This window comes from Chironomus tepperi, unplaced genomic scaffold (assembly GCF_022539635.2).
Source record: "Chironomus tepperi strain 1889 unplaced genomic scaffold, CSIRO-AGI_Ctep_v1 contig_298, whole genome shotgun sequence".
NCBI lineage: Eukaryota > Metazoa > Arthropoda > Insecta > Diptera > Chironomidae > Chironomus > Chironomus tepperi.
Window position 1 is genome coordinate 1,947,045 of NW_027226420.1, and position 26,737 is coordinate 1,973,781.

At 31.0% G+C, this 26,737-nt stretch overlaps 1 protein-coding gene across 3 annotated transcripts; it reads right to left on the reverse strand.

Moving 5' to 3' along the window:
* FMRFaR (FMRFamide Receptor) lies at positions 1–26,737 on the reverse strand. Of its 3 annotated transcripts, none has more exons than XM_070642451.1 (2): positions 26,425–26,737; positions 1–11,428 (listed from the first exon to the last, which is right to left on the reverse strand). In XM_070642451.1, the coding sequence occupies exon 2, from the start codon at positions 10,175–10,177 to the stop codon at positions 8,792–8,794; it is 1,386 nt and encodes a 461-aa protein (XP_070498552.1). In that variant the 5' UTR covers positions 10,178–11,428; positions 26,425–26,737; the 3' UTR covers positions 1–8,791. The 3 variants fall into 3 exon arrangements, with proteins under 3 accessions (XP_070498552.1, XP_070498554.1, XP_070498553.1); XM_070642453.1 differs by lacking the exon at positions 26,425–26,737 and adding an exon at positions 26,027–26,102; XM_070642452.1 differs by lacking the exon at positions 26,425–26,737 and adding an exon at positions 24,655–24,813.

A 26,737-nucleotide genomic window follows, 5' to 3' on the forward strand; every position in this document is an offset into this window, starting at 1 on the left:
GAGAAAAATTTTCATATTTTCTATAAATAAAATTTTTTTATTTTTCTTTCTTTTTGTTCATTTTCTATCTCTTTTTTTTACAATGAATCATTTATGTGACTTAAATTTACAATATTTTTTGATCATTTTTTGTGAAATTTTTGAAATTTTTTAAAGGGGTGTTTAATTGGGATTTTTTGAAATTTGTGGTGACTTTGATTGAAATTTTAAATTTTTGATTTTGTTATCATTGTTTTGAAATTTGAAAATTTTTAAAATTTGAAATTTTAAAAACTTGAAGTTTTTTGAAGAATTTTCAAATTTTCAAATTTTTTAAAAACTTTTTAAATTTTTTGAAGACTTTATAAATTTTAAATTTTTTGATTTTTCAAAAAAAAATTTTCAAAAACTTTAAATTTTCAAACTTTTACAAGATTCTTAAATTTTCAAACTTTTCGAAGAACTTTCAAACTTTCAAACTCTTTAAAGATTTTTTTAAATTTTTTTGAAGATTTTTTAAATTTTTTCAAAAAAGGAATTCAATGTTCCTTAAAACCACACAAATTCCAATCAAAGTCACCATTTTTTCCTCAAAATTCCAAGTTGCACACCCCTTCAAAAAATTAACTTTTTTAAACTTTTTTCTAAATTAAATAGGATAAAAGGGAGGAGAGGATTAAAAATACTTTAATATAATTTGTATCTTAACCAAAAAAAAAGAGTTACCTAAGTCAGCCTATCAATAAATTATCTAAAAGTAATTAACAATATTATCTCTCATGGTAATAATTAACAATCCTTATCATTATCTCCGTTCTTTGTTCGTACCTTCGGTGACTCGTCATTAATGAAGATTAAAAAAAAGAGAAAGTATGAAGAACCAAAAATAGAATCAAGTTAAAAAAAATGGCAAAACGTGCCATTCACAGGAAATGGAAATTTCGTGCTTGTGAAGAAGAAAATGCGTCCTGTGAATGTCAAAGTAAGTGATAAGAAGTAAAATTTATTGCACATTTATGATTCAAACTTAAATTCCACTTAATTTATACATTATGGCTATATGCTGTAAATAGAATGAAAGTATATCCATGTCTTGTTTGTTTTTCTTTCATTTTCATTTCTCGTCTTTCCCCTTTTTTTGGATACACATGCTACACATTCATAATGAAGTAATATGAGTAAGTATATTACCAAGAATGATATTTAAACTTGATATGGGTATTTCTTTGGATGATTTTTTGAAATTTTTTACCGAAGAATCGATTTTTGGAAAATATCTCCACTAAAGTACTCCATTTTATTGCTTTAACGAGTTCATTAGACAAAAAACTATCATATTCCTTCAATTATGGATCTTTAAACTCTCTATTAATTAAGTTATTTCGATTCTTCAGTCAATAACTCGATGACAAAAATCGGAACTTTCATTTTATTTCATCCGAAGAATCGAAAAATAGACAAAATTAAAGATACTACTACTAAAAGACAGCTACTAATCGATACATCGTCCTTAAATCTATCATTTTATGCTGCTAGATCTTACCATTATTCATTAATTAAAGAGATATTTCGATTCTTTGAATAAAAAATCATGTCATCGAGTTATTTTTGAGCTTTTTTTTTCCTAATCCGCGTAGAAAAATACCAAATGAAATTTTCAAATAACTCAAATTTTCGTCTTAACTTAGCATTTCAATGTGAAATAACTATTAATTCAGTAAGAATTAATATTGAAAGACTGTTTAAAGTTAATTTGAGCTATCAAAACATGAAATTAGGAGAGATTTTAATGAAAACATTTTTTAGTACTAAAATTCAAATAACCTTGGATTGTAAAAGCTCTTTTTCAAAAATTCAACTCATCCAAAGAATCTCCCATATATCAAGCATATATTGCCATTTCGAAGCTTTTTTCAAGATCCATTCAAACGATATGTATTGTGTTGATTACATGAATAAATAAGCAACACATTTTCTTTATTCCTGTTTTTTTTTACTTTACACTTCTTTTACTTTGTGTCTCTTTGTGCAGGGGTTGAGGAATAATCGGATTTCAAAGACTGTCAGCTTCTTGGAACTCTATTTTAATGATTTTGTTATAGTTTGGATACATTTGTAACAGGAAGCACTACTCATTGCCATTGGATTTATGTAGTGATCCCTAGCAGGTGTATCATAGGCAATAGCCTAATTAGACTAATGAACTTGAGATTCCTGTTTACATACGTCTCAGGCGTCTCCCTATTCTCCCTATGCTACACAGGCAGAGAGCTTGTTTCATGGTACAGAAAGACTACTACGGAACCTAAAAAGAGGATAGGAGCCTGAATACCAATTTTGGTCATTAAAAAAGTATTGATAATAATGAACTTGGCATTGGTAATTGGCAAGTGGTTGCCAGCTATAGAACCAGCTTCAGACGTAAAGTAGATTCATGAATCACAATTGAAGTAAGTGAAAGAAACATTCAAAAAAATTTGAAAATTCAATTGTTTTTCAAAATTCAGTCTTCCTGCACATAATTGCTTGTCATTTTATCGATCTTTTGTTAGGATACAGCTTTAAATTGAGTATCCAACATGATTTGAGCTTGTAAAATGTCTAGAAAGTACTTAAATTTGCAAGTTTCTGTGTTTAGAACTCAAAAATTTAATCTTGAAATTTTTGATTCCAAATTTGTACTAAAATTTAAATTTGAATTGAATTTTGAACTGAATTCAACTTTAAATTTAAATTGGATCAGATTTGTTGGACTTCCTAGTACACTTGACTCTTAATGACGAGTTTCCGTATTTTAGTACAAAATTTTAAATTTCTTTCTTTTGTACTCAAATTCTAATTTTAATAAATTGCTTTAAGCATTTTCTGTCTGTTTTTCAAGCTATTTACATTTTAGAATCACAACATCTAATTGTAAACTTCCAGAAGATCACTAATTTGACAAAAAAACGTGCTCAAAAATACTGAAATATTGATTTTAAATTTTGTAAACAATTGAATTGAATTCCAAGATTTATTTTGAATATCAGTCATAGTAATCAGCTTTTTTAAAATGTCAATGATTTTTTCACAGAATATCTACCCGAAGTTGAGCAAAATAAGAAATTTCTAAAGAGTTCCATAAACCCACTCTAAATTAAGATTCAAAAAATAATAAAATGAGATTTTCATTGAAATATTAATCTCAAGATTTAGTTACCAATTGCTGGAAGCTTGAATGAAATTAAAACCTGATGAAATTTCCCAGAACTTGACAATCAACGAGATTAAATTTGTTTTTAAAATTGACTTTAAATTAAAAAAATTCTGGTTCTTCATCCAATACTCTTGATTATGTACAGCACAATACAGCACATATCAATTCCTGTTAAACTAAATTCAAATGGACTCTAAATGATCCTCAATCAAGTTTCAATTTGAATGATAAGCTTTGCATTTGAAAATTGCTTCTGATCACCTCCAACCCTGAGTTGGTAATTTTTCTTATCGATTTAATTTACATGTTGCATGCTCTACGTGCTTAGCTTTTTGCATTAGATGTGGGAGTGTAGTAAGGGGAATGTCCAGTGGATATTCTGATTTTTTAAATTTTCAATTTTCGATTGATTGAGATCTAAAAATAAGACAATGACCACATATTCATTACATTATGAAATGTATGCTAAGGATATACATTGACTAGCTGCTTGCGTGATTGAATTTCAAACATATTTATAGGATAGAGTAACTCGTGCGGTCCTCGCATTGAACTACTCCCACTTAAGATAGTAACTCGTCTTGGGCTATAGATTCTCAATTCAGTGCAAGTCCTCTATAAATGGAAGCTGCATCCTTTTCTACAGCACTACAATTCCAGTGGCAAATAAATCTGGTATGCATGTGGTCACTATAGACAGAAGGACAAAACGACAGAACTAAAGACAATATTCCCGATTGGTAACTCTAAAAACTGACTTTAAACAGTCACTAGCCTTTACAGGCGAAGAATATGCTTTGATTTTTCAGAAATACTACTACGGTACCTAAAAGCGGTATCTTTGCCTGTTAAAATAGGGCACAGCTATATTGCTGTATTGATGGCAACACGTTAAAATGACAAAAAGGTAACCTAACATCACATTGGTGATTGTGTAGCTCGGGATTGTCTGTTCCATTCAAGAAGAAGCATCTTTTATCTTATTGGGTCTTATTTCAGGCTTTTAGTGTCATGATTGAATTATATGTGATTTGTGGATAAATCTCGGAATCATCTTGTTCCTAAATCTTGTCCCTTACCCAATCCGCTGGTTCCTAGTCACTCTAATGCCTTAAAAACTAAGAGAACCTCTATGCCAAAGGAAGGGAACCTTTTATTTCCCCGCGGCACACCTTATTGGTTAGCCTCGGCCTAAATCGCACTCAGCATACGATTCATGGCATGTCCAAAAACATTTGGTGGCACATCATTGTTCGCACCATTGCTCTATGCCGATTATATCCCTAATTCCCCCTCAGTACACCTCTACATTCAACATTTCAACAATGAATGTAAAGTAAAACAAATTTGAATACCTTTTTGTTTTACCCATCTTCATCCTCCGACATTATCAACTTGACCCGTCTTGATTGCATCTCTACAAGAATGCCAGACGAGAGGTCGAGGATATAAACTTACAAAATTTTTACTTTCATCCTTTCATCTTCAATTTCATTCTATAAACAAGCATATGCCTTTGTATAAATCATCACTAGTCGGGGAGGGAAGGTATGGTAAGCTCTTAAGCTATTGTTTATCATGTGCATAGGTAAAGGAACTTTTTTTTTTTTTTTGTTGACATGATGAACAACAACAACAATATTCACATATTCATGCCACAAACATTGACTGGTGTCGTTGTACACAATTTTTTTACTACATTTTTTTATGATTATAGTCCCTGTATACTTCACTTTTATACACTTATGCAGCTTAACTTTTCTTTTCATCTCATACTTGTGATATTTATATCCATTTTAACATAAAAAAAATTGTTTTTTTGAGACATGATGTATCTACAATTTAATCATCATTACTTTTACTTTTCGCTGCCCAATTTTTTTATGATTTTTACGTTTTTATGTACAACTCTTATTATCAGTAGCTTTACATTTTTTTTTTTTTTTGGGTTTTACTTCATTTTTTTGATCACATTTTTAATTCTTGTCACTTCATCTTCTTCATTTTTTTATGGATTTTTAAACAATTTTAATCTAGACTATAACGCGTGCTTGATTAGAGGAAAATTAAAAAAGAATGAACGTCATGGCGACTCTCTTGTTGTCTCTTCGTTAAAAATCATGAAAATATGTACGAACATAAAAATTCTTTTCTTTTATTAGGTTTTTTATTGAGGATATATGGATAGGGTGTCGAAATTTTCGGAATAGACTGTGGATGATGATGTCATGATTTGGTCATTTTGTTGGAGATTTCTGCAATTTTTATTTGATATCAAATTTGAAAATTTAACGGTCATAAAAAATTTGAAAATTTAACGGTCATATAAAATTTGAAAGCTTAACATTGATAAAATATTTTAAAATTAAACGGTCATAAAAAAATATGAAAATTTAATGGTCACAAAAAAAAAAAAAAGAAAATTTAACGATCGAGTAGCCTTTAAAAATTTAACGATCCTAAAAATATGAAAATTTAACGATCATAAAAAATTTGAAAATTTAACGGTCACAAAATATTTGAAAATTTAACGATCAAGTAATCTTTGAAAATATTGATCAAATGACCAAAACATGACACTAACCACATGATGCATCCCAAAAAATATTTCAAATTCTTCTGAAATGTTTCAATCGCCCAAAATTTCAACAGAAGTCATTCCACAAAGATTAATTCCGACACCCTAGATATGTGATGATTTTAAATGAACAAAAAAAAGAAAGAAATTGAAACCATTAATTTCAGCAATATGTGTAGAGCGAGAAAAAACAGGCTGTATGCTGATTTATTCTGATGGCACATTCGACTATATTAATGACAAAATACTGTATTGAATTGTTCATTTGAGTGTGAAGAAAATGCTGAACAAGGCAGAACAGTCGATGACTTTTTTTGTGTATTATTTAACTTTTTAGTGATATTGTATTTATGAAGATCTCAGCAAACCTTTTCAATCTCATAATATATACTAATAAGTTAAAGGAGCCAAATTTTATACATCATAAAAGTCTCATCTGTTTTGCCTTGAAGCCAATTATCGACAATTGTATTTCCCCATTTTTTCGTTTATTCACTCAATTCTTTTTTTTTTTTTTTTGCTTATAATTCAAATATTGTATTTTGAAATTTCCCTGGGGTGACGGGTGATCTTGGATAGCTTAGGAATATGATCATTTAAGTCTTGATTAATGTAACGGTTTTCAAAATTTCAAAACTTTTGCAATTTTTTAAACCGTAACGGTTCTCAAAATTTAAAAATATTTACACTTTTGGAATATAACGGTTGTCAAAATTTCAAATTTTTTGAAAATTGCGTAACGGTTTTTAACATTTTAATTTTACTCTACAGAATTTGGATAATAAAAAACCGGTTTTCAAAATTTTGATTTTTCTACAATTTTTCAAAAATTGAATAACGGTTTTCAAAAATTCAAATTTAATCAAAATTTTCAAAATAGTCCTTTCAAAATTTCAAAAATGAAAATAACGACATTCGAAATTTTGAATTTTACAAATTTTTGCATTAAAATTTATTTAAATTTTCAAAAATCAACGGTTTTAAAAATTTTTAACAACGATTTTAAATTTGTAAGCACTTAATCATGAACACCCCTGGAAAAATTCCCCATTGTAGTCAAATATGGGCGATTATTTGGATGAGTTGAATTTTGGAAAAAGAGCTTTTTTAATCCAAGGTCATTTGAATTTTAGTACTAAAAAATGTTTTCATAAAAATCCTTCCTCATTTTATGTTTTGATAGCTTTAGTTAACTTTAAACAGTCATTCAACATTAATTCTTACTAAATTATCAGATATTTGACATTGAAATGCTAAATTAAGACGAAAAATTGAAGTTTTCTGAAATTTTCATTTGGTATTTTTCTGCACGGATTAGGAAAAAAAAGCTCAAAAAAATTACTGTCACCCAAAAAATCAAGTGAATAATCGAAATATCTCACTAATTAACAATATTTGGTACATAATTTGATAATCGATACATAGATTAGCTCGAATGCTACATTTCAGTATAATTATTATGTGAATTTTCCCTTTAGTTTCTTCGAAATTTCGATTATTCGGATGAATTTCGATTTTGGGTGACAGTAATTTCGACACAAGAATTCAAATAACTTAATTAATATGGAGTTTGAATGACTGAAGTAGTGAAATTACAATAGTATTTGCCATTTTGCATCGAACTATACATAAAAATCATGCTTCATAGTGGAAAAAATATGAGAAAAATCGATTCTTCGGATAATTTTCAAAAAACACATCCAAAATAATCGCCCATATACGATTTTGTCGCTCTATCAATTTTTTAGATTCAATCGTTCCTGTTTCTGGTAATCATTTCCTTCCATTCAATTTCTATTTTTTTGCTATTAATTTTTAAGAGCTTTATTCCTTTTCATGATTGAATTTTAAGAGCTGTGCAAAATGATAATACATATACATCAGTGGTGGATAACCTTTTTTTCTTCTCGGCACCCTTGGTTAAGCCTCTACTGAATCCGCACACGGCGTACGATTCATGGCATTTTTAAGAATTTTTGGCGATGCACTAAAGTGCCGCGACACAAAGGTTGTCCACCACTGTTCACTATTGAAATATCAGCGCTTTGAATTTTTTAATAAATGACAATAAAGCACAGTTTGTGTCTATATAATAAATTTTCTATTTCCCATTTTTTTTTTTCGCTGTAGACAGAACATTCTGAACTTTATCATCAACTACTTCCTTTTCTCAAGCTCTTATTTTAAGTTTTTGTGCCATAAAAACAGCTTTTTTCTGTTCATACATACATAAAATCATATATAAAAAAAATAAAATTTATAGAGTCATAAAACCTTTTTTATTTTTCTCTACCGCACACATACGATAAGTACTTATGAGAAATGCCTTAGAATTGAAAAGGAACACATTACTTATTGCCTAACTATACATATTTTTTTTATTAAAATAACTATATCGTTCCCTTCTCTTTTTTTGTATCATCCTCTGTTTTCAGCATGTAAACATAAGTTCGTAATGACTTTATGATTTGAAACTTATGCTACATATTGTATCTTTTGCTTGATGCAGTGGTGGGCAACCTTTTGTTTTTTGCGGCACAATTAGTTGATCAATTTCGTACCATGGCGCACTAGGGTACCGCGACGTACTAGAGTACCGCGACGTGCTAGAGTACCTCGACGTACTAGAGTACCTCGACGTACTAGAGTACCGCGACGTACTAGAGTACCGCGACGTACTAGAGTACCGCGGCGCACTTGAGTACTGCGACGTACTAGAGTACCGCGGTACAATAGGATACCGCGGCGCACTAAGGTACCACGACGCACTAACGTACCGCATCTCACAAATTGCCCACCACTGCTTCTAATGTATTTATATGCATGGATGAGTGCAATATGGTCATCTACTCACAAACATCTCTGACACATCACATGTGCGGAGCAATAAATTATCCTTACAGTCCTTCCGTTTCAATTTTCCATCTTCTTGCTAATCATAACAATAGCAACAACTTCACACTGTTTACCCTCGTATGAAAAGGATAAAGGAACAGCTACGTGATTGTAAATGTTACAAGTTTCTGATTGTGGCCATTTCAGAAGGCCGATGAAATCAGTGCATTACCATTAAGATCCTCCCGATTCCATTCCGTATTTATGAGCGATGTACTTCGTGTTATTGAAATATTTGAGGGTCGCGGTAATGTTTCACGTGCTGGATAATAAACAATTGGACCCGGCGATGGTGCACGATTAACTCTCGTCGTACGATTTACTTTAATACTCGTACCATTTCTCGTACTACTTCTTGTCGTTCCAACACGTTGAAATCGTCCAGAATTTCTATTGCTTGCGTCACCGTTCGAAAATGAACTGTCATCGGGCAAAATGTCGGGTGAGTCACGTCCGACGCGTCTCTTACAAAATAACAAAAGAAATATTCTTTTAAACTTTTCACCGAATGTCACATAAATTATGAAATTAACACTCGAGTTTATTGTCACTAAGAGATTTGATGTTTTAACTAAACGATCGTAGATTTGTTGCTGTAATGCTTCAATAATATTTATTAGAAGTGCTAATATGTTACAGCATAGAAATACAATGACAACACAAAAGAGCATTGTCGCGAGACCAATTTCGCGCTTTTCCGTTCTACTCAGTCTTTGTCGTTCACGATTTGCCTTTCGTACTTGACTATAGATCATTGAATTAAAAAACATTAAGCCAGAGAATGGAATAAAATATATGAAGACTAGATAAAGCCAATGAATGTAAATGTTGATATAAATGTAATCGGCACGTAAATCTGTTGCTGATATACAATATCCAAAACCAAATTCATCATCTGGATGCTCTTTTAAATCGACTTCTAGAAATCTGGGTACATTGTAGCATATGCTAAAGATAATTATTACTATAACATAGAATCGCGCTCGACCATATGTACATAATGCTCTGGCACGAAGCGGATGACATACCGCAACATATCGTTCAAGTGTCACAGTTAACGTTAGATAAACACTTGCTGTTTGCACAATCATTGCCAATGGATATACGACATGTGAAATAGCTGGTAGTAAGCGAAAATAGTAATAACGTAGAAATCCAGTAAATGGGTATATAGCTGGTATACCAAAGAGCAACATGGACGTTATAATTAAAATAGTATCACATCGCGCTAGGCCAATAAGTAAGTAGTTAATGCTCGATCTCATTTGTGGACGAGATAGAATTATCATTGATAATATGTTCCCGAGTATGCCAAAGAATCCAACAAGATTAAGTAGAATTCCATTTGACCAGAACTCAAATTCTGGATAATCGGCAGGTGGACATGGATATTCATTATAATATTCAACAATTGTTGGATCTGTCACCGAATCATTTTGATAATTTGCTCCACTTGTCGATTCATTCAAATAGATCAATGTGGCATTTGTGACATCATCAAATAAAGTCGTGTTCAAAATATCGTTCATGATTCTGCTGTCTATCTGTTGTTGTCTAGTTTTATTTATTTATTTATTTTCTTGTGTGCTCACAAGCAATTCCTCGTGACTTGTATTTTCACTGTTTATACACTCACTCACTCACTCACTCTCTCTCTCTTACTCTCTCTATCGTCGCTTACACTCGAGAATAAGAATTTATTATTATTTTTTGAATCGTTTTTTCATCCACATTGAGTGTTGCTGAATGATTTTTGTCGTTCTAAAAATATATTTACTCATTTTCACGCTGATGCGCGCTCACCGAAATAAATAATTTAAAGACTTTGTTGCTGTTGTGTTTGATGCTGAACTTCATGAATGTTAATTTAGTCTATTAAATTTTATTTTCACTATTTTTTTCAATTTTTCAATGAACTTGAATGATTCTTGGTCACTTATTGAATGTCCGTGAAAAAACTACATAATTTTAACTAAATTTGAATCACTGAAAAACGTTATATTTTTCATTGCAAAATTTGAAGTGAATTTGAATTTCTAAAATCCGTTATATTTGTCGATGCATAATTTGAATTGAATTTGAATCTTTAAAATCCGTTATATTTGTCAATGCATCATTTGAATCACAAAAATACGTTATATTTGTCAATGCATCAATTCAAGTGATTTGCAAACAGATTCCAATGCTATATTGATTGATTGCAATGTACACAGCATGTAGCACTATTCAACACTTCACTACGTATATCCGTATCAATTTGATCAGCATTTAAATTGTCATTTTCAAAAATCACTGCCTGAATGTTTATTTATTTTTTTTTGCAATTCTCGTGTCTTTTACTTCCTATAAATAATAAATGTGTAGGAAGAAGAAAAAAAAATCACTTTATTTCTTTAAATCCTTTAGCTTCCTTCACATTAATCTCACACCGCACGTACACTTTCATGATATTTTGGGTATGCTCCCCACTTTTTTACTCTCCTTGGTCACACACAAATCTCTTTTATGTTTGGAATGAGCAGCATATAAAAAAAAAATTCCACAAAAGTTCTGTGCCTTATTCACACTTCATTTCCTTTTTATTCTGTCGTCAGCGAAAGGTTTCTCGACATTATTTTCGGTATGGTATTAGGGATGACTGTAATTTGTGGCTGATGACTATAGCTCTGTATGCTGCTGCTCTATGTACACCATGAATGTCATTGTTATTTGTGAGGTTGAAAAGGCAGAAAAACGCAACTGAGCCAGATGGAGATTAAATTAATTTACTATCGTTCGCTCTGTGGATGGAAAGAATAATTTCTATAAATAAAATTAAATCTTTACATAAAATAAAATAAAATAAAAAAAAATTCTTCTTCCATTTTATTACTCGCTCATTCTTATTCAGGTTAAGGCACTCAAATCACATTGTGACATAATTAGCAGCTTATCAAGTCATCTAGGCGCCCCGGGGTAATGCTCTACTATCCCACTGTTGCTACACTTTAAGACTCGAGTGAGCGTAGCAAGGCATCTAGGCGCCCCGGGGTAATGCTCTACAATCTCACCCTTGCTACACTTTTAGACTTGATTGAGTACAGAAAGGTATCTAGGCGCCCCGGGGTAATGCTCTACAATCTCACCCTTGCTACACTTTTAGACTCGATTGAGTACAGAAAGGTATCTAGGCGCCCCGGGGTAACGCTCGACTATCCCAACATTGCTACAGTTGTAAACAAAAGTAATCGTATCAAGGCATCTAGGTGCCCCGGGGTAATTCTCTGCTATCCCACAATTGCTAAGCTTTAAGCCTCGAGTGAGCGCAGCAAGACATCTAGGCGCCCCGGGGTAATGCTCTACTATTCCACGCTTGCTACTCTTTTAGACTCAAGTGACACGGGGCATCCATTCTTAGATTTCTTCGACCAATTTATGCTACTCGGGTTGAGTCTAAAATCTCCAAACGAGTATCTGAGCCTTAATTCATTATTTTTATTATTGTGCCTACTTTGCTTGCTTTGCTTTTTGGGGGGTGGTTACATATAAAATGAGTGAGTAAATGGATGGAAGAAGAGAATTTATCGTTACACAGCACATAAGATGTTCATATGCAAGAAAACACATATCCCCTTTGGGAAAAATTGTAATATTTTTGTTATAAAATTTGAGAACATTTTTGAGATTCTTTCAATTTGTAACAATTATTTGAGTACATCTTCGTGGAAAATTAATGTTGATGTATGAGAGAATTGGATTGTTGTTAATAGACGTTACTTTAATCAGTGTTGCTTAAGCATTTTTGAGTCATGACACACTTTGATGGTTAGGTTTGATCGAAATTGCACACAGTTTTTCAATGAGATTTTTTCGGCACATTAGAGTGCCGTGACACATAGTTTGGGCAACTCTGCTTTATATCAATGAAAAATGATGCAAAAATCTGCGAATTACCTAAAATTCAGATCAGATTTCGAAGTAAATGACGTCTTAACCTAACAAATTGAAAAATTTAAATTTAAGTATTTTACTAGATTATTTTACTAGATTAATTCATGTTGAATGCTTAACTTTGAGCTGTAAACTAACAAAAGATCGATAATATGACAAACAATTATGTCCAGGAAGGATAAATTTTAAGAAATAAAACAATTGCAAATTGTAAACAAAGAGTTGAGTTTTTTGAAAGCTTTATTTGCTAAATTCACCTAAATTCACCACAAACTAATCTAAGGATTTCCATTTCTTTGCCGTTTATTAATATTTCATCATATTTCATACAAATTGCTTAGATCAGACGAAAAGATATTTTTAGATCCATTTCAACAATGCTTATCAATCAATTTCTATCTCTGACTGTATACATATTCATCCCCAAAAAGAAGTAAGATTAACGAAAAAGGCATCGGAAGTATCCCCAAACAGTCAACAAACCTTATCCCGATCCGTTTCTTAAATTAAAATTTGAATAATGTAATTTTCTCGGAAGTATCCTTAGATCCAATCGCAATTAGATATGTATCAACCCAGAAGTCTGACAAAATTTCAGCAATGTAGAACGAATGAAAGGAAAAAGTTAAGGATAATATGGAGATTAGATGTGAGTCAAATAAAGCTTTATGTTTCTATTAAGAATGGAACCTAGATGTACACAATTGCATGATTCTCTTTATTGTTATTGCATAAGGACATCTTTTTTTTTTCGATGCTAGCTTAAAAATTGTATAAACTTGAAGTGAGTAGGAAGAGTTATTTGCATAACAAATGAATGAAAAATGAATGGAATATTGTAAAGAATGAATATCATTTCCTATTTCAATGGAAAATTGTTGTGTATACCAACCAAGCAACAAGACATAATAAGAAATGATTTCTTTAACATATTCTGGGATACTACTTTGTTTACATTACGATGAACAAGAAGGAACGAGAGCTTTTTATAAATATAAAAACATAATACTTGACAATATATTCAATTTGTGGTTGGCTGAAGACAATATTTCAATAATGTAAAAGTTACTGCTCCTTATACATACTGCATATGTTGACTCTAAAAGTCACAAAACAATTCTAAACTTCTATCCCATTTTTTAGGGGCTCGTACAGAAATGAAGATCATTGAGAAACACAACGTGACGTGACACACGGTGCCGTTACACAGCGTGACGTGAAATATCATAACGTGACACAATTTGATGTGACAATGCGTGATGTTACACTATGTGATGTGACACAATGTGAAGTTGCACAAAGTGACGAGACACAATGTGACGATACACAATGTGACGTGACACAATGTGACGTGATGCACAAATACGTGACGCACAGTGGCATGAATACAATGTGATGTGAAACACCATGACGTGACACACAGTGACGTGAACACAATGTGTCGTGACACAAAGTGACGTAACACACACCCACAAGACACGAAAAATCTAGTTTGCCGCATTGAGTCGCACGGCTAATTTGAAAATTTTGTCATAAGTAGAGGATTAAGGATGTGACATCACCACTCTCATACCCTCAACCTGTTTTCATCCTTCCGCTTGAACAATAACATCTGTCCACAAAATTGTTATTCAATGACGATATGTAGAGACTTTAATCCACATTGAATCAAATAAAGATTTACTATTTGTCATTGATCTGTAAATATTTTTTTGTGCTTCATCTCTCTTTCTTTTATTCCTATAAATGTGTCACTCATTCATCTTTCTCATTCAGTCATTCCGTCTATTCGTATTGGCACATATGAGTCGCATATACACGAGACAAATTCTATCCCTTCTACGAAGCAATTGATCGTATTCATTTCATGACTGTATACGATGAGATTCATGCGATGATATAGAATTTATTGAAACATCAATTTTCCAATTCAAAATATATTTAAAAGGATTATAAAAGAAATCTATTGTGCGTAGTATAATCATTTGAGTGACATATTATCGCTCATGCCTTGATATGTAGGAAAACATCTAGGTTGGATGAAATCAGTTTGTCCTTGGAATGTCATTTGTTTATGTTGTGCTTTAGAAACAGGTTGACATTCGAATTTTTGGCGCTTGATTTAACTTCAGCGTCAAGTTGACTTGCCATCAATGTCAAGTTGACTTGTCATCAACGTCAAGTTGACATGATCATCAACGTCAAGTTGACATGATCATCAACGTCAAGTTGACTTGATCATTAACGTCAAGTTGACTTGATCATCAACGTCAAGTTGACTTGGACATAAACGTCAAGTTGAGTTGGTCGTCAACGTCAAGTTGTATTGGTCATCAACGTCAAGTTGACTTGGCCATCAACGTCAAGTTGTATTTGTTATCAACGTCAAGTTGACTTGATCATCAACGTCAAGTTGACTTGACTTTATCGAATAATCGAATAAAATTAGAAAATTCAAATTCAATTTGAACTATTTTGGGGTTCGGATTACTTATCAAGTTGATCGCACTCACTTCATGCTACCTTGTTGATTATCTAATAAAACTTATAAAGCTTTAGAATTGAGTGAACTCCACTGAGCATAAGGTAATCTCTAAACTCATTTTGATTAAAGTAATCATTGAAATTCATCAGAATTTGTCAAAAATTTGACTATTCTGATTCACTGCATTTCCCCTTCAATGAACCTGATAATCCACACAATATTACGTACATCAAGTACTCGAAATTGCTTAATGTATGGAAAACTCAGCACTAATATGTTTACACAGAATTTTCATTATTTTCCATAATTTATTATGCTACTCACATCTCATGTCATTAATTTAAATTAACCTTTTTGGATGTCTCTCAAAAAAGCGCGCCAAAAATCACATATAATTCTATGGATACTCATATTCATTCACAAATGAAGTGGAAACATTCTCATAGTTATCTCATGTCTACATTCTATGTATCAATCCCTTTTTTTGTGTATATCGTCACTTCCACGTGAGATGAGACGACTGACATCATTCAATCAATTTTATTTAATATTAAAATGTGCCTGGGCAATATCACATGCCTGTTACATGAGAAAGATGATTGAAAAGCATTTTGTTACAGTGGTGTGCAACCTTTGTGTCGAGGCACACTAGAATGAAATGTCACAAACCACATGTCGTTTACGGTTACGAGACTAATCATCAAAGTGTGCCGCGAAACATGAAAGGTTGCGCGCAACTGTTGCATCACGAAAGTATGAATATAGCTTAATGTCTCATCTCGTAAGATGAATTTTTCATGGTTTATGATAATTACATTTAAGGTCTTGATTACGTCAAGACTTCCCTTCCCTCATAGACGGAATATTCGGAACTTTCATGAATTTCAAATAACAACAACGAGCTGCTCCAAATGCCACATTAACTGTTTATCATGAATTATTCACTGGTTGTGTTGGATTTTTTTGATACGAGCATGCTTCAATTAATGCAAACATTTAAGGGAGAGAAAATTATACACAAAATTGCGTGAGAAATGATTTTCATGGAAGGGATAAATTGTGAGAAAATTTATTTTTTGGAGGAAATGAATGTTGCGCATTTTTAATGCGGTAATGAGTGGGAGAATTTTTCTTGGATGTTTAGATATCAAGCTTTTAATAGACTTTTTAGACTGACTTGTTATTTTAGGATAGAATTTCAAGAATGTCGCAAAAGACAATTTAAAACAAACAACTGTTCATCCACGTGCTTGTTGTGGCCTACGTTACGGTTTTGTGTTGCAAAATTTTATAATTTGATGATTGATATCAGTTTCAGATGTTTTTTTTGTGATTTTGTAGATTTTCCATATTTTTTGTAGAGTTTGATGATTTTTAAGAAAATTTCTTCAATTTTAAATCCTTTTAAACATTTTGAATCTGAATTCTGAATCAAATTGAACTTTTTTGATAATTTATCAATCTTTTTGATCAATTTTGAATTCAATTCGAACATTTTTGCACAAATTTAAATTTGATTTGGACTCATTTTGATTATTTTTAAATTAAAATTAAACTTTTGAATCTTTTTGATCAATTTTGAACCTTTTTGAACTTAATTTGAATCTTTTTAAATTCAATTTGAACATTTTTGATCAAACTTCAACCTTTTTTGATCAATTTTGAACCTTGATCTATTTTGAATTTACTTTGAACTTTTTTGTAAAATTTGAACATTTTTGGGTATTTTCAACAAAATTTGGCTAATTTTGAACCTTTCAGTTCAGTTTAGAATTTTCAAAATGTCCAAAAAAATTCAAATTCTTGACATTTGGTAAACTTTTCGAAGAGTTTTAAACAATTTTGAATCTTCCTTAAACTCCTTAAAGCACTGTCATTTAAAACAAACTTAATGCCAATGAAAGTTTCTAAGCTCCAACTCAACAACAGCAATCACGGACAGAATGAACAAAAAAACTCCACCCAACTCTAACAACAACAAGAACAAAGAGCAGAAATATGTAAAGCACTAAAGAAAGAAAGAAAAAAATGAAAATTAAATTAAGGGTTTAATTCCATTTTGTAGGCGGAAAAATGATGAAAAAAAAAATAAAAAAGAATTGCAACTTTCAGCTGTTTGTATTTCTTCTTATGATGCCATAATAAAATTACATTTAACATTCAGGAATTAATGGCTTTCACTCTTTTTTTTTTCACACAAGGATTATACTTTTTTAAGTATAAAGCTGAAATTTATTTCCCTCTTGTTTTATTTCTCCGTATTAATTTACAAACACATGAAGAGAGCTTGAATCTACAGCAATAAATTTACTTCAGTTGTGACTGAAAGGAGAAACAAGCTTTTTGTTTCATTCTCTTCTTTTATTGTTATTTTTTTTTTTTTGAGAATATCCACAATAGAGCTAATTAAACAAGTAAATTAATAACTGAAACAAATTGTTTCGAGGACTTTTTTTTCATGACAATTAAGCTTGTAATTAAATTATCGATAATTTTGTTTCAATAATTGATGATATTTTGTTGACTATTTGATTGAAACTTGGTTTTATTTTTGTGGGCATTCAAGAGAATTTTATAATTTTATTAAATTTGTTACGCAGATGAATCTTAAATGAGGAAATGTTTGTTGCTATGGAATTGATTTGGCCGTCACATAATAGAGTTGATTGACCTGCTGCCTAAGGCAATGATGGGCAACCTTTCACTTTTTTGAGGCAAACTATGGTGATAAGCCTCGACTGAAACCGCACACATTATATGGTTTATGACATTTTCAAACATTTTTCGCGGTACACAGGTTGTCCACCACTGGACTAAGGGGTAATTTACATATTATGTAACGCAATAACAATCTAGATTAGGAAATTTATGGAACTGTACCAAAGTATGGGACATTGGATCCAAAAAAGTGTTGCAAAACAGGCACCTGTGACAGACAAAACTGTAAAAATTTTTGATAATTTGTAAGGTTTTATAAGAACACAAATTATGATAAATTCTGATCCAAAATCATTCGCTAAGCCAGTGTGACTCTCCCACGGCACCGAATTTAAGCCAGATTCGCTCACAAATCAAAGTTATGTCAGTCTAAAGTCGGATTTTTTGATCGTTTAACAAACGTTTCTAGAGCTTATAAATAACTTTTGAATGGTTTTATCCAAGCAATTGTATGGTTTTAAAGAAACATTTGTGTGATTTTGAGAAACATTGGCGTAGTTTTTGGAATCATTTGTAGGGTTTTGAAATACAAATTCAATTATTTTGTCAGTTTCAAAAGCTTTTTTTTAACTTTGTATGGTATTATTTGGGTTTTATAGAAACCAATTAACATTTGAACATTGAATTATTCTAACAAAAAATTCAGAAAAATTTCTGAGAATTTGTAATGTTTTAAACTCTGCTAAAATAAATGAAAAGCCTACCATGATCTCATTATCAATAAAATTTTCATGACGTAAATATTTGAATATAATTATCATAACTGATTTTAAATCATTTATTAAAGTTTTATAGGAATTTAAATTAAATGAATCACAATGATGCTGAAGAATGTAGCACAAAAAATGTTCAGTGCTTTAAAACGAGAGATATAAAATTTCCTCGAACATACCCAAACAGATGTACATGCAAGGATACATTTTTTTTGTTACCACGAACAATGTTTGTCAACCGCAACCGTATCCCGGAGTGTAGACAAAAAATTAAAAAGTCGTTAAATTAACCAACAACAGAAACAAAAGAATTGACGTCCAAAAAAAATCATTAATTTCATCAACTTGAATTAAATGTCAATTTATCACCATTTAAATTAATTAACGATTAGTAAATATATCATGACTGTGATGCTGTTTGTATGTCAAAATATACTTTTTTGATAATTTTTTTCTCAATTTTATGTTGAAAATGTGTTAAAAATTAAGGAATACTTAGTAGATGCTGTGAATGAGGTTTGATTGCTTCTAATTAAAGGGATGGAATTTTTACGGAATTATTGATTGATTTATCGAGAAAGGTTTAGAATTTTTAGATTTTACTAGAGATTTTAGATGGAAAATTCAACGGAAAATTAAGATTCAAAATTTTAACTGAATTTTGAGATTCAAAAATTTAACGAAAATTTGGAATTCAAAAATTTAACGAAAATTCCAAGTTCAATGAAAAATTTAACGGAACATAGAAATTTAAAAATTTAACGGAACATAAAAGTTCAAAAATTCAACGAAAATTTAAGATTAAAATTTGAAAAATTCTAAAATTCACAGAAAATTCAAAAATCAAAGAAAATTCAAAATTCAAAAATTTAACGAAATTTAGAAGTTCAAATTTTTAACGAAAACATGAGGTTCAAAAATCAACGGAAATTGGAGTTCAATTTTGAAAAATTCAAAAATATAACAGAATTTCAAAGTTCCAAATTTTAACGAAAGTGCAAAGTTCAAAAAATAAATTTAACGATAGTTTAAAATTCCAATAACATAACGGAAAATAGAAAATTTTCAAAAATTCAATTTTTTAAAGAAATTTTAAAAAGTTAAAAATTTAACGGAATATCATAATTCAAAAATTCAAATTAAAAAAATAACGGTCGTTATAAATTTAAATCCATGCCAAAACTCCCCAAACTAGTGTTTCATCCTCGAAATCAAGCATTGCGTGAGGTTAGCTTTAAAAAATTTTTGCATCTGCTAAACACCAATCAATGTCAAATCCAATCACAATATCATATTATAAGTAAAAACAAAAAATCATAATAAATGTAATCAAATTGCCATTCGCGCGTCTCTTATATCTATTTTATTATGTCAAAATAACTATACTTTATGTATCTGTACCTTCGCGTCACTATAATACAGGCATTTCTACGAATATCATGGCCAAAATATATAAATAGAAGTAAAAAGGCAATGAAGAAAGAAATGAAAAAAAAATAAAAAAATAAATTTAATATTTATTATCGCTTACAACCTCTTGTTCCTCAACGATACGCAAAAAAAAAAGAAAGAAAAAATATTTTAATTCCCCACATGAGATTCTCCTCATTGGATATTAAAGCTTAATATTTTGCCACAGCTATACACAATAATAATTTGTTAGTATGTAGAACTTGCGACCTTCGAAGGCGACTACACAAATTCTTCGAGTTTTTTTTTTTTTGGATGAGGACAAATATCGAACAATTTATTTTCTTTTGCTAATTATTTGTTAATTCCGCAGCCAAAGGCGACACCCAGGTGAACTTGAAGATAAATTCATTGCCTCTAATTATTTTCTTAAATAATTTATAATTGGTTCGTCTTGTCTTATGCTTAAATGTGGGTATTTCGTAAGTAGTCAGGGGCGTAGACAGACATGATTGTTGGGTTGCGGCGTAATTACTCCTCCCCATTCATCACACTGACTCTAAGTGCGGTATGTAATAAATGAATGGCTCATGGCTCAATGTGCAGTAAGTGATCAAGTTCATCCACATTAGATCAAGTTGGCATGTAGAGTTACAGAGAACATTCATGGTAGGATATATCGGGTTTCCAATTCAGGGTCCCCCATTCTATTGCTCCTCTTCTTCCCCTCTCCACATTAAGAGCATTCTGTTGTAAATTAATGACACTATATGTGCTAAGGCATCATGTCCATAAGCACTTCTGCATTGATATAAAGTATCAAAGAGCACCTGCATGATAAGATATATAGGGGATTAATTAAAGACCCCCTTCACTCATTGCCATACCAACCCCCTCTCCCATCCACTTATTGCCCCATACCAACCCTCTTCCCTTTCCATTTATTGCCATACGTACCGACACCGTCACTCCCTCTACATTTCCTTCTAATCGAATATGAAACGGTCAAACGGATCAAGAAGAAATGCAAAGTATCACATAATTAGTGTCATTGAACTCCCGAATCCCCCACCACCTCTATTATTTTCAGGCATTACTTATAAATTGACCCCATTAAAGTAGTGATGGGCAACCAGTGTGCCGAATCACACTAGCGACGCAAACTGGTGACACACACTAGAGACGCAGGCTAGTGACACAGCACACTAGTGACGCAGCACACCAGTGCGTCCCAAAAACATTCGAAAATTACCATGAACTTTATGTCATGCTCAGTTTCGATCACTGATTACCAACAATATGTACCACACCAAAAGGTTACCCACCACTGCATTAAAAAACACCTCGCGTTTATACAAAGTTGCATGATGGGAAGTAATAAAGCTATCGATACATGAAAACTGTCCATTTCCTTGTGAATATTATTATAATTTTTAAAGCTATTTATAAGTCTCGTCTAAGTTGCATGTTTTAAGCAAATTTTACTTCCACATATCATCAAAATTTGTCATTTTTGCTCGTCTAATTTGTCATTATTTCAGGTATTTTAGGCACTAATTGTCTTAAATGGAGTTACACAGAGCTAATATTTCGTAGAGCAAAAGGCATTTGAATATTTTAATTTATTTATTTTCGTATGTCTAATCAGACTGTCAATTATGTTCATTCAATAGCTTAACAGATGGTTGAGTTGATTGGAATGGAGCAGCTGAGGTTCATTTACAATGTTGTTTTAAAATCTTTGGTTGATGCAGAGTTGCAAAACAGGTGCCGTACTAATTCTTGATAATTCATATGGTTTTTCCTACAAAACCATACAAATTATCACGAAATTGTATGGTTTTCGCGTGTCACAGGCACATGTTTTGCAACTCTGGTTGATTATTTACTTGAGAAAATTAAAATAGAAAATACTATTGCCTCAGGGGGGTGAGGCTGATCCAGATAAGACCCCCCACACCGGGGAATGTTCCTTATTTTATACCCTAGACAGCTTCTAAGATCTCTAAGGTTTCTATCAATTGAACTAATTTGTTCAAATAGAAAAGGAAGTATCGAACAGGGCTCAGGGGAGTGAACAAGGTGGGGGGAAGGGTAAGGATAGGTAGGGTGGGTACTGACTACCCCCTGCATCGACATAAGTCAAATTCATACGAAATTCTCATCCGTTTCAATCTCTAGTGTAATATACAGCCATATACAGTAATTTAGATAGAAATAAATTAGATTTCCCTAAAATTCGACCTTAATTGGGTATAAATAGCTTATTATCTATCCCACATCAGCAACATATCTATAATATGTCCCCCAAAATATCCTTCAGGATCCTTTAAATAGTATCATGTTTACTAAAATAAGGCACTCAATTCATCAATACTGTTAGATAAATAAAAGGTAAGTTTTTCATTTTTTGAGATAAAGTTCTTGGAAGGTTTTACGAAAATAAATGAGATTTGGATCACGTTTATAGAATTATGGTATTTATAGTAAGTTGAGAATGTTGTTTTGGGAAAACAAGCAGATTCATGATTTTATATTTGAAAAAAAAAATTGATTGAATTTTACGTTTTTTTTACTGCTAGAGTTAAAGGGTCAATGTGTAGGTCAAGGATGGGAAACTCAACATTCTGGACATGTCGGTTAGGAATCTGAGTCTTGGCTCACAAATTGGGCATTAATATAATAATTTTATCGTTAAATTCTTTAAATTGTGCTTAAAATCTTTAGAAATTTCATGATTTAAATTTAAGGAATCTTTTTTGAAAGCTTAAAAGCTTCCAAAAAAGCTTAAGTTTCAAAACTTCAAATCTTTGTTTACATCTTAAACGTTTTATTGTTTTTACAAAATTTAGTCTTCCTGGACATAATTGCTTGTCATATTATTGATCTTTTGCTACTTTACAACCTAAAGTTATGATTTCAACCAGTTATAAGCTTCGAAAATGAGTAAAAACCAGTTAAATTTGCAATTATTCAAAACTCCATCGCGAAACTTTTAAGGGAGATTCTTTGGATGAGTTGAATTTTTGAAAAAGAGCTTTTACAATCCAAGGTTATTTGAATTTTAGTACTAAAAAATGTTTTCATTAAAATCTCTCCTAATTTCATGTTTTGATAGCTCAAATTAACTTTAAACAGTCTTTCAATATTAATTCTTACTGAATTAATAGTTATTTCACATTGAAATGCTAAGTTAAGACGAAAATTTGAGTTATTTGAAAATTTCATTTGGTATTTTTCTACGCGGATTAGGAAAAAAAAAGCTCAAAAATAACTCGATGACATGATTTTTTATTCAAAGAATCGAAATATCTCTTTAATTAATGAATAATGGTAAGATCTAGCAGCATAAAATGATAGATTTAAGGACGATGTATCGATTAGTAGCTGTCTTTTAGTAGTAGTATCTTTAATTTTGTCTATTTTTCGATTCTTCGGATGAAATAAAATGAAAGTTCCGATTTTTGTCATCGAGTTATTGACTGAAGAATCGAAATAACTTAATTAATAGAGAGTTTAAAGATCCATAATTGAAGGAATATGATAGTTTTTTGTCTAATGAACTCGTTAAAGCAATAAAATGGAGTACTTTAGTGGAGATATTTTCCAAAAATCGATTCTTCGGTAAAAAATTTCAAAAAATCATCCAAAGAAATACCCTTAAAGCTTTACTAAAAGCTCTTTCTTAGAACTTTCTACATTTTTATCGCTAAAAATTGTTTTCACACCTTGCAAAATCCATTTTAGGTAAATTAGATATTTTTCTGAGTAAAACCATAAGCAAATCTTAGTGACAAGCTGTTCAATCCTTTTTGCATAAGAAGTAATGATCCACCTTCTGCGAAGGAATGTCAATTAATCCTTGATAAGGATAAAGCCTACGCTAAAATGGCACAAAAATAAAACAAATTTGAATAAAAAGAAAAAAACACATTTTTTCCACTAATTTGTTTTGATCAAAGTAAGCCATTAATTTTAAATTTTTTTAACAAGTCTTTTTTAAATTGACAAAAATTCATCATTTAAAATTTTGTTTATCTCATTCTCTTGTATCAGACGATTGGAAATTTCAAAATATCAAGTTTTTAATCATTTTAAGTTAATGCCAAACGTGTTTTTTTGATCATCGCTTGATGACATTTTTTTTTTTGTATTTAAATCTACGTCACAAGAATGATTGCGCAAATTTTTTTTGTCGGCTTACGACATAAACGACAGTTATTTAATGAAATGTCTACGTCTTCTTTTCGGCTTCTGACGCATCATTAGTGATCCCTTCAAAATTAAGTAAGCAGGTTAACGACTTTGTCATTAAATATTTTGAAATTTGTCGTAACTGACAAAGGCTCTCGTCAAACTTTAAATGCTCTCTTGTGACAGAGTTGCAATTTAGGTACATGTCACAGTCAAAAACCGTACAATTTTTGGTAATTTGTAAGGTTTTGTAATTAAAAAAACTAGGCAAAAACCGTATAAATGCTGGATAATTTGTATGGTTTTGTAAGAAAAACAGGCAAAAGCGTGCAATTTATTGATAATTTGTACGGTTTTTATTACAAAACCTTACAAATTCCCAAACAATTGTACGGTTTTTGTACATAACCGGTGCCTGCATTACAACTCTGCTGTCTTGTCACACAATCACAGACATTTTTTCAGCATATGTGTATTACTTTCTTTGAACATTTTTGTATTATTATTCATTATTTCATGCTTTCATGATGAAACGAATCATCTAGTTTAACCTTACATGCGGTCACTTATTCGCTCATTTTCCCACACTAATTATAATTTTTTTATTTCTTTGATTCGCCAACAACCAACTTTTTCTCTTTTATTTTTTTGAAGGAATTAAAAAGAAAGAGGGATGACATGTTTAAAATTTATTTGTAAATTAAGGTTGCTTTGATTGGAATTTGTGAATATGGTGAAATTATATATTTTCTTTTGAATGAAAAATTCAAAATGTGGATTTTTAAAAGTTATTTTAAGGGATTTTTGGATATTACGTGAATTTTTGTAAATATTGGGGTTTCGAACCCTCCCCCTCCTTCTTTTTGGGGTTCACTCTTTTGAAAATTGACTTTTTTCAAATATCTTAATTGATATAAGAAGCAAAATCATTAGCTTGATCTTTTTTCGATTTTATGGAGGTAGACTGTTTTGCAACTAATGTTTTAAGGAGTCGAATTTTTTGAAAATTGAGGGAGTCCACTGTTTTAAAAATTAATATTTTAAGACGGTTCATTCTTTTGAAAATTTATTTTTTAATTGTCATGGTCAAAATTATCTAAAATTTCAAGCTATTTTCCCTCGCCCCTTGTTTTTGGGGGTCCATTGTTTTGAAAATAAAGTTTTAACGTGGTCCACTGTTTTAAAATTTGATTTTTGAATTGTCATGATCAAAAGTTGCAAGAATCTCTAGCTTTTCCCCGTTTCCTCTTGTTTATAGGATCCCTGGTTTGAAAATTAAAGTTTTAAGGGGGTCCCAACTTTTGAAAATTTACATTTTAAAATGTTTCAATTGTCATGGTCAAAAGTTTGCAAAAATCTCTAGCTAGCTACTTAATACTCTGAATTCTCAGAAGATCTTGAAAGATTCAGACATTCTCCCCCCACATTGCATTCCCTAACCGAAAAAGTAAACAAGTATGATGTCATCTAGGAAGATCAATTACTAGGGCACAGGGAAGTAACCAGGAAGAGGGTGAAGAAAGAGATCAGGAACAGGGCCTAATTCTGTATTTTGAAGCTTGAAGACATTTGATTCATTCTTATCCATGCCACTGATGTCACTATATTGACGTCACCCTTCAAGATTTCACAAAATTCGTTGGAATTTCCTTCAATTTTCATAATTTTTAGGTTATATCCTATGAAAATGAGACTGTAGAGTTAAAGATCACATTAAAGCTTCACTTCCTGCATTTAGGATTTGCTCAAAAATCGTTAAACTCAGATTTTCAATTGACATTCACTTAAAGTCACAGCACCAAAAATTCCAATCAAAGTAGCCAATATTTTCACAAAATTTCCAACATGTTTCATCCCAAGTCAGCCACGAAAAAAATTCAAATAAATAATAACGAGATAAATAAATTAAAATAAAATATAATATTCACTTATGAAGGAGCAAGAAATCATATTCTTAGCGAGCACAAAAACTTATTTTTAGACGAAAAGTTTCCACTTCTGCACATTTACGAAATAAAATTAAAAAATATTTTTTTTTCATCTCTCATATGATATGAATCTATGCTTTAAAAAAGATTTATTATTACTACCACTGGTTGTTATTAAATACACAGATGGGGGTCTGCGGTTTTAATAATTTTTTGAAAAATTAATTTTTTAATTTTTTAACGGACATTTTAAATTTGAATTTTGAGATTTTTTTGATTTTGATTGATTTTTCAAACACAGGACCCCCGTGGCACTTGGATTAATTTGAAAAATTCTTTTATGAACATCTTATGAATTAATTGCATATTAATTATCAAGTAGTACTGTAGATCATCACCTTGACTCATTAATTATCCACATATACATTTTTTTTATGGATTCACATGCACGAATTATTTTCTTTTTATTTTTTTCCTCATTTTTTAAGCACTTCCTCGCACTTTATTATTTTCAATTTTTTTTAGTGCAATTTTTTCACTTTTTTTAAAATTTTTTTTTTTTTTTTTTTTTTTATTTTTAATTCTTGATCATTAAGCCTGATAATAGCCACAGGATATATATATTTACACAAAATTAGTCACACTCAGGTCTTGCGAATAATATTTCCGTCTGCTAATATTCAAATAGACATCTTACAATCACAAAAGATA

Coding starts and splice junctions, on each gene's coding strand:
- FMRFaR (XM_070642451.1), bottom strand. CDS start 10,177: ATGAACGATATTTTGAACACGACTTTATTTGATGATGTCACAAATGCC.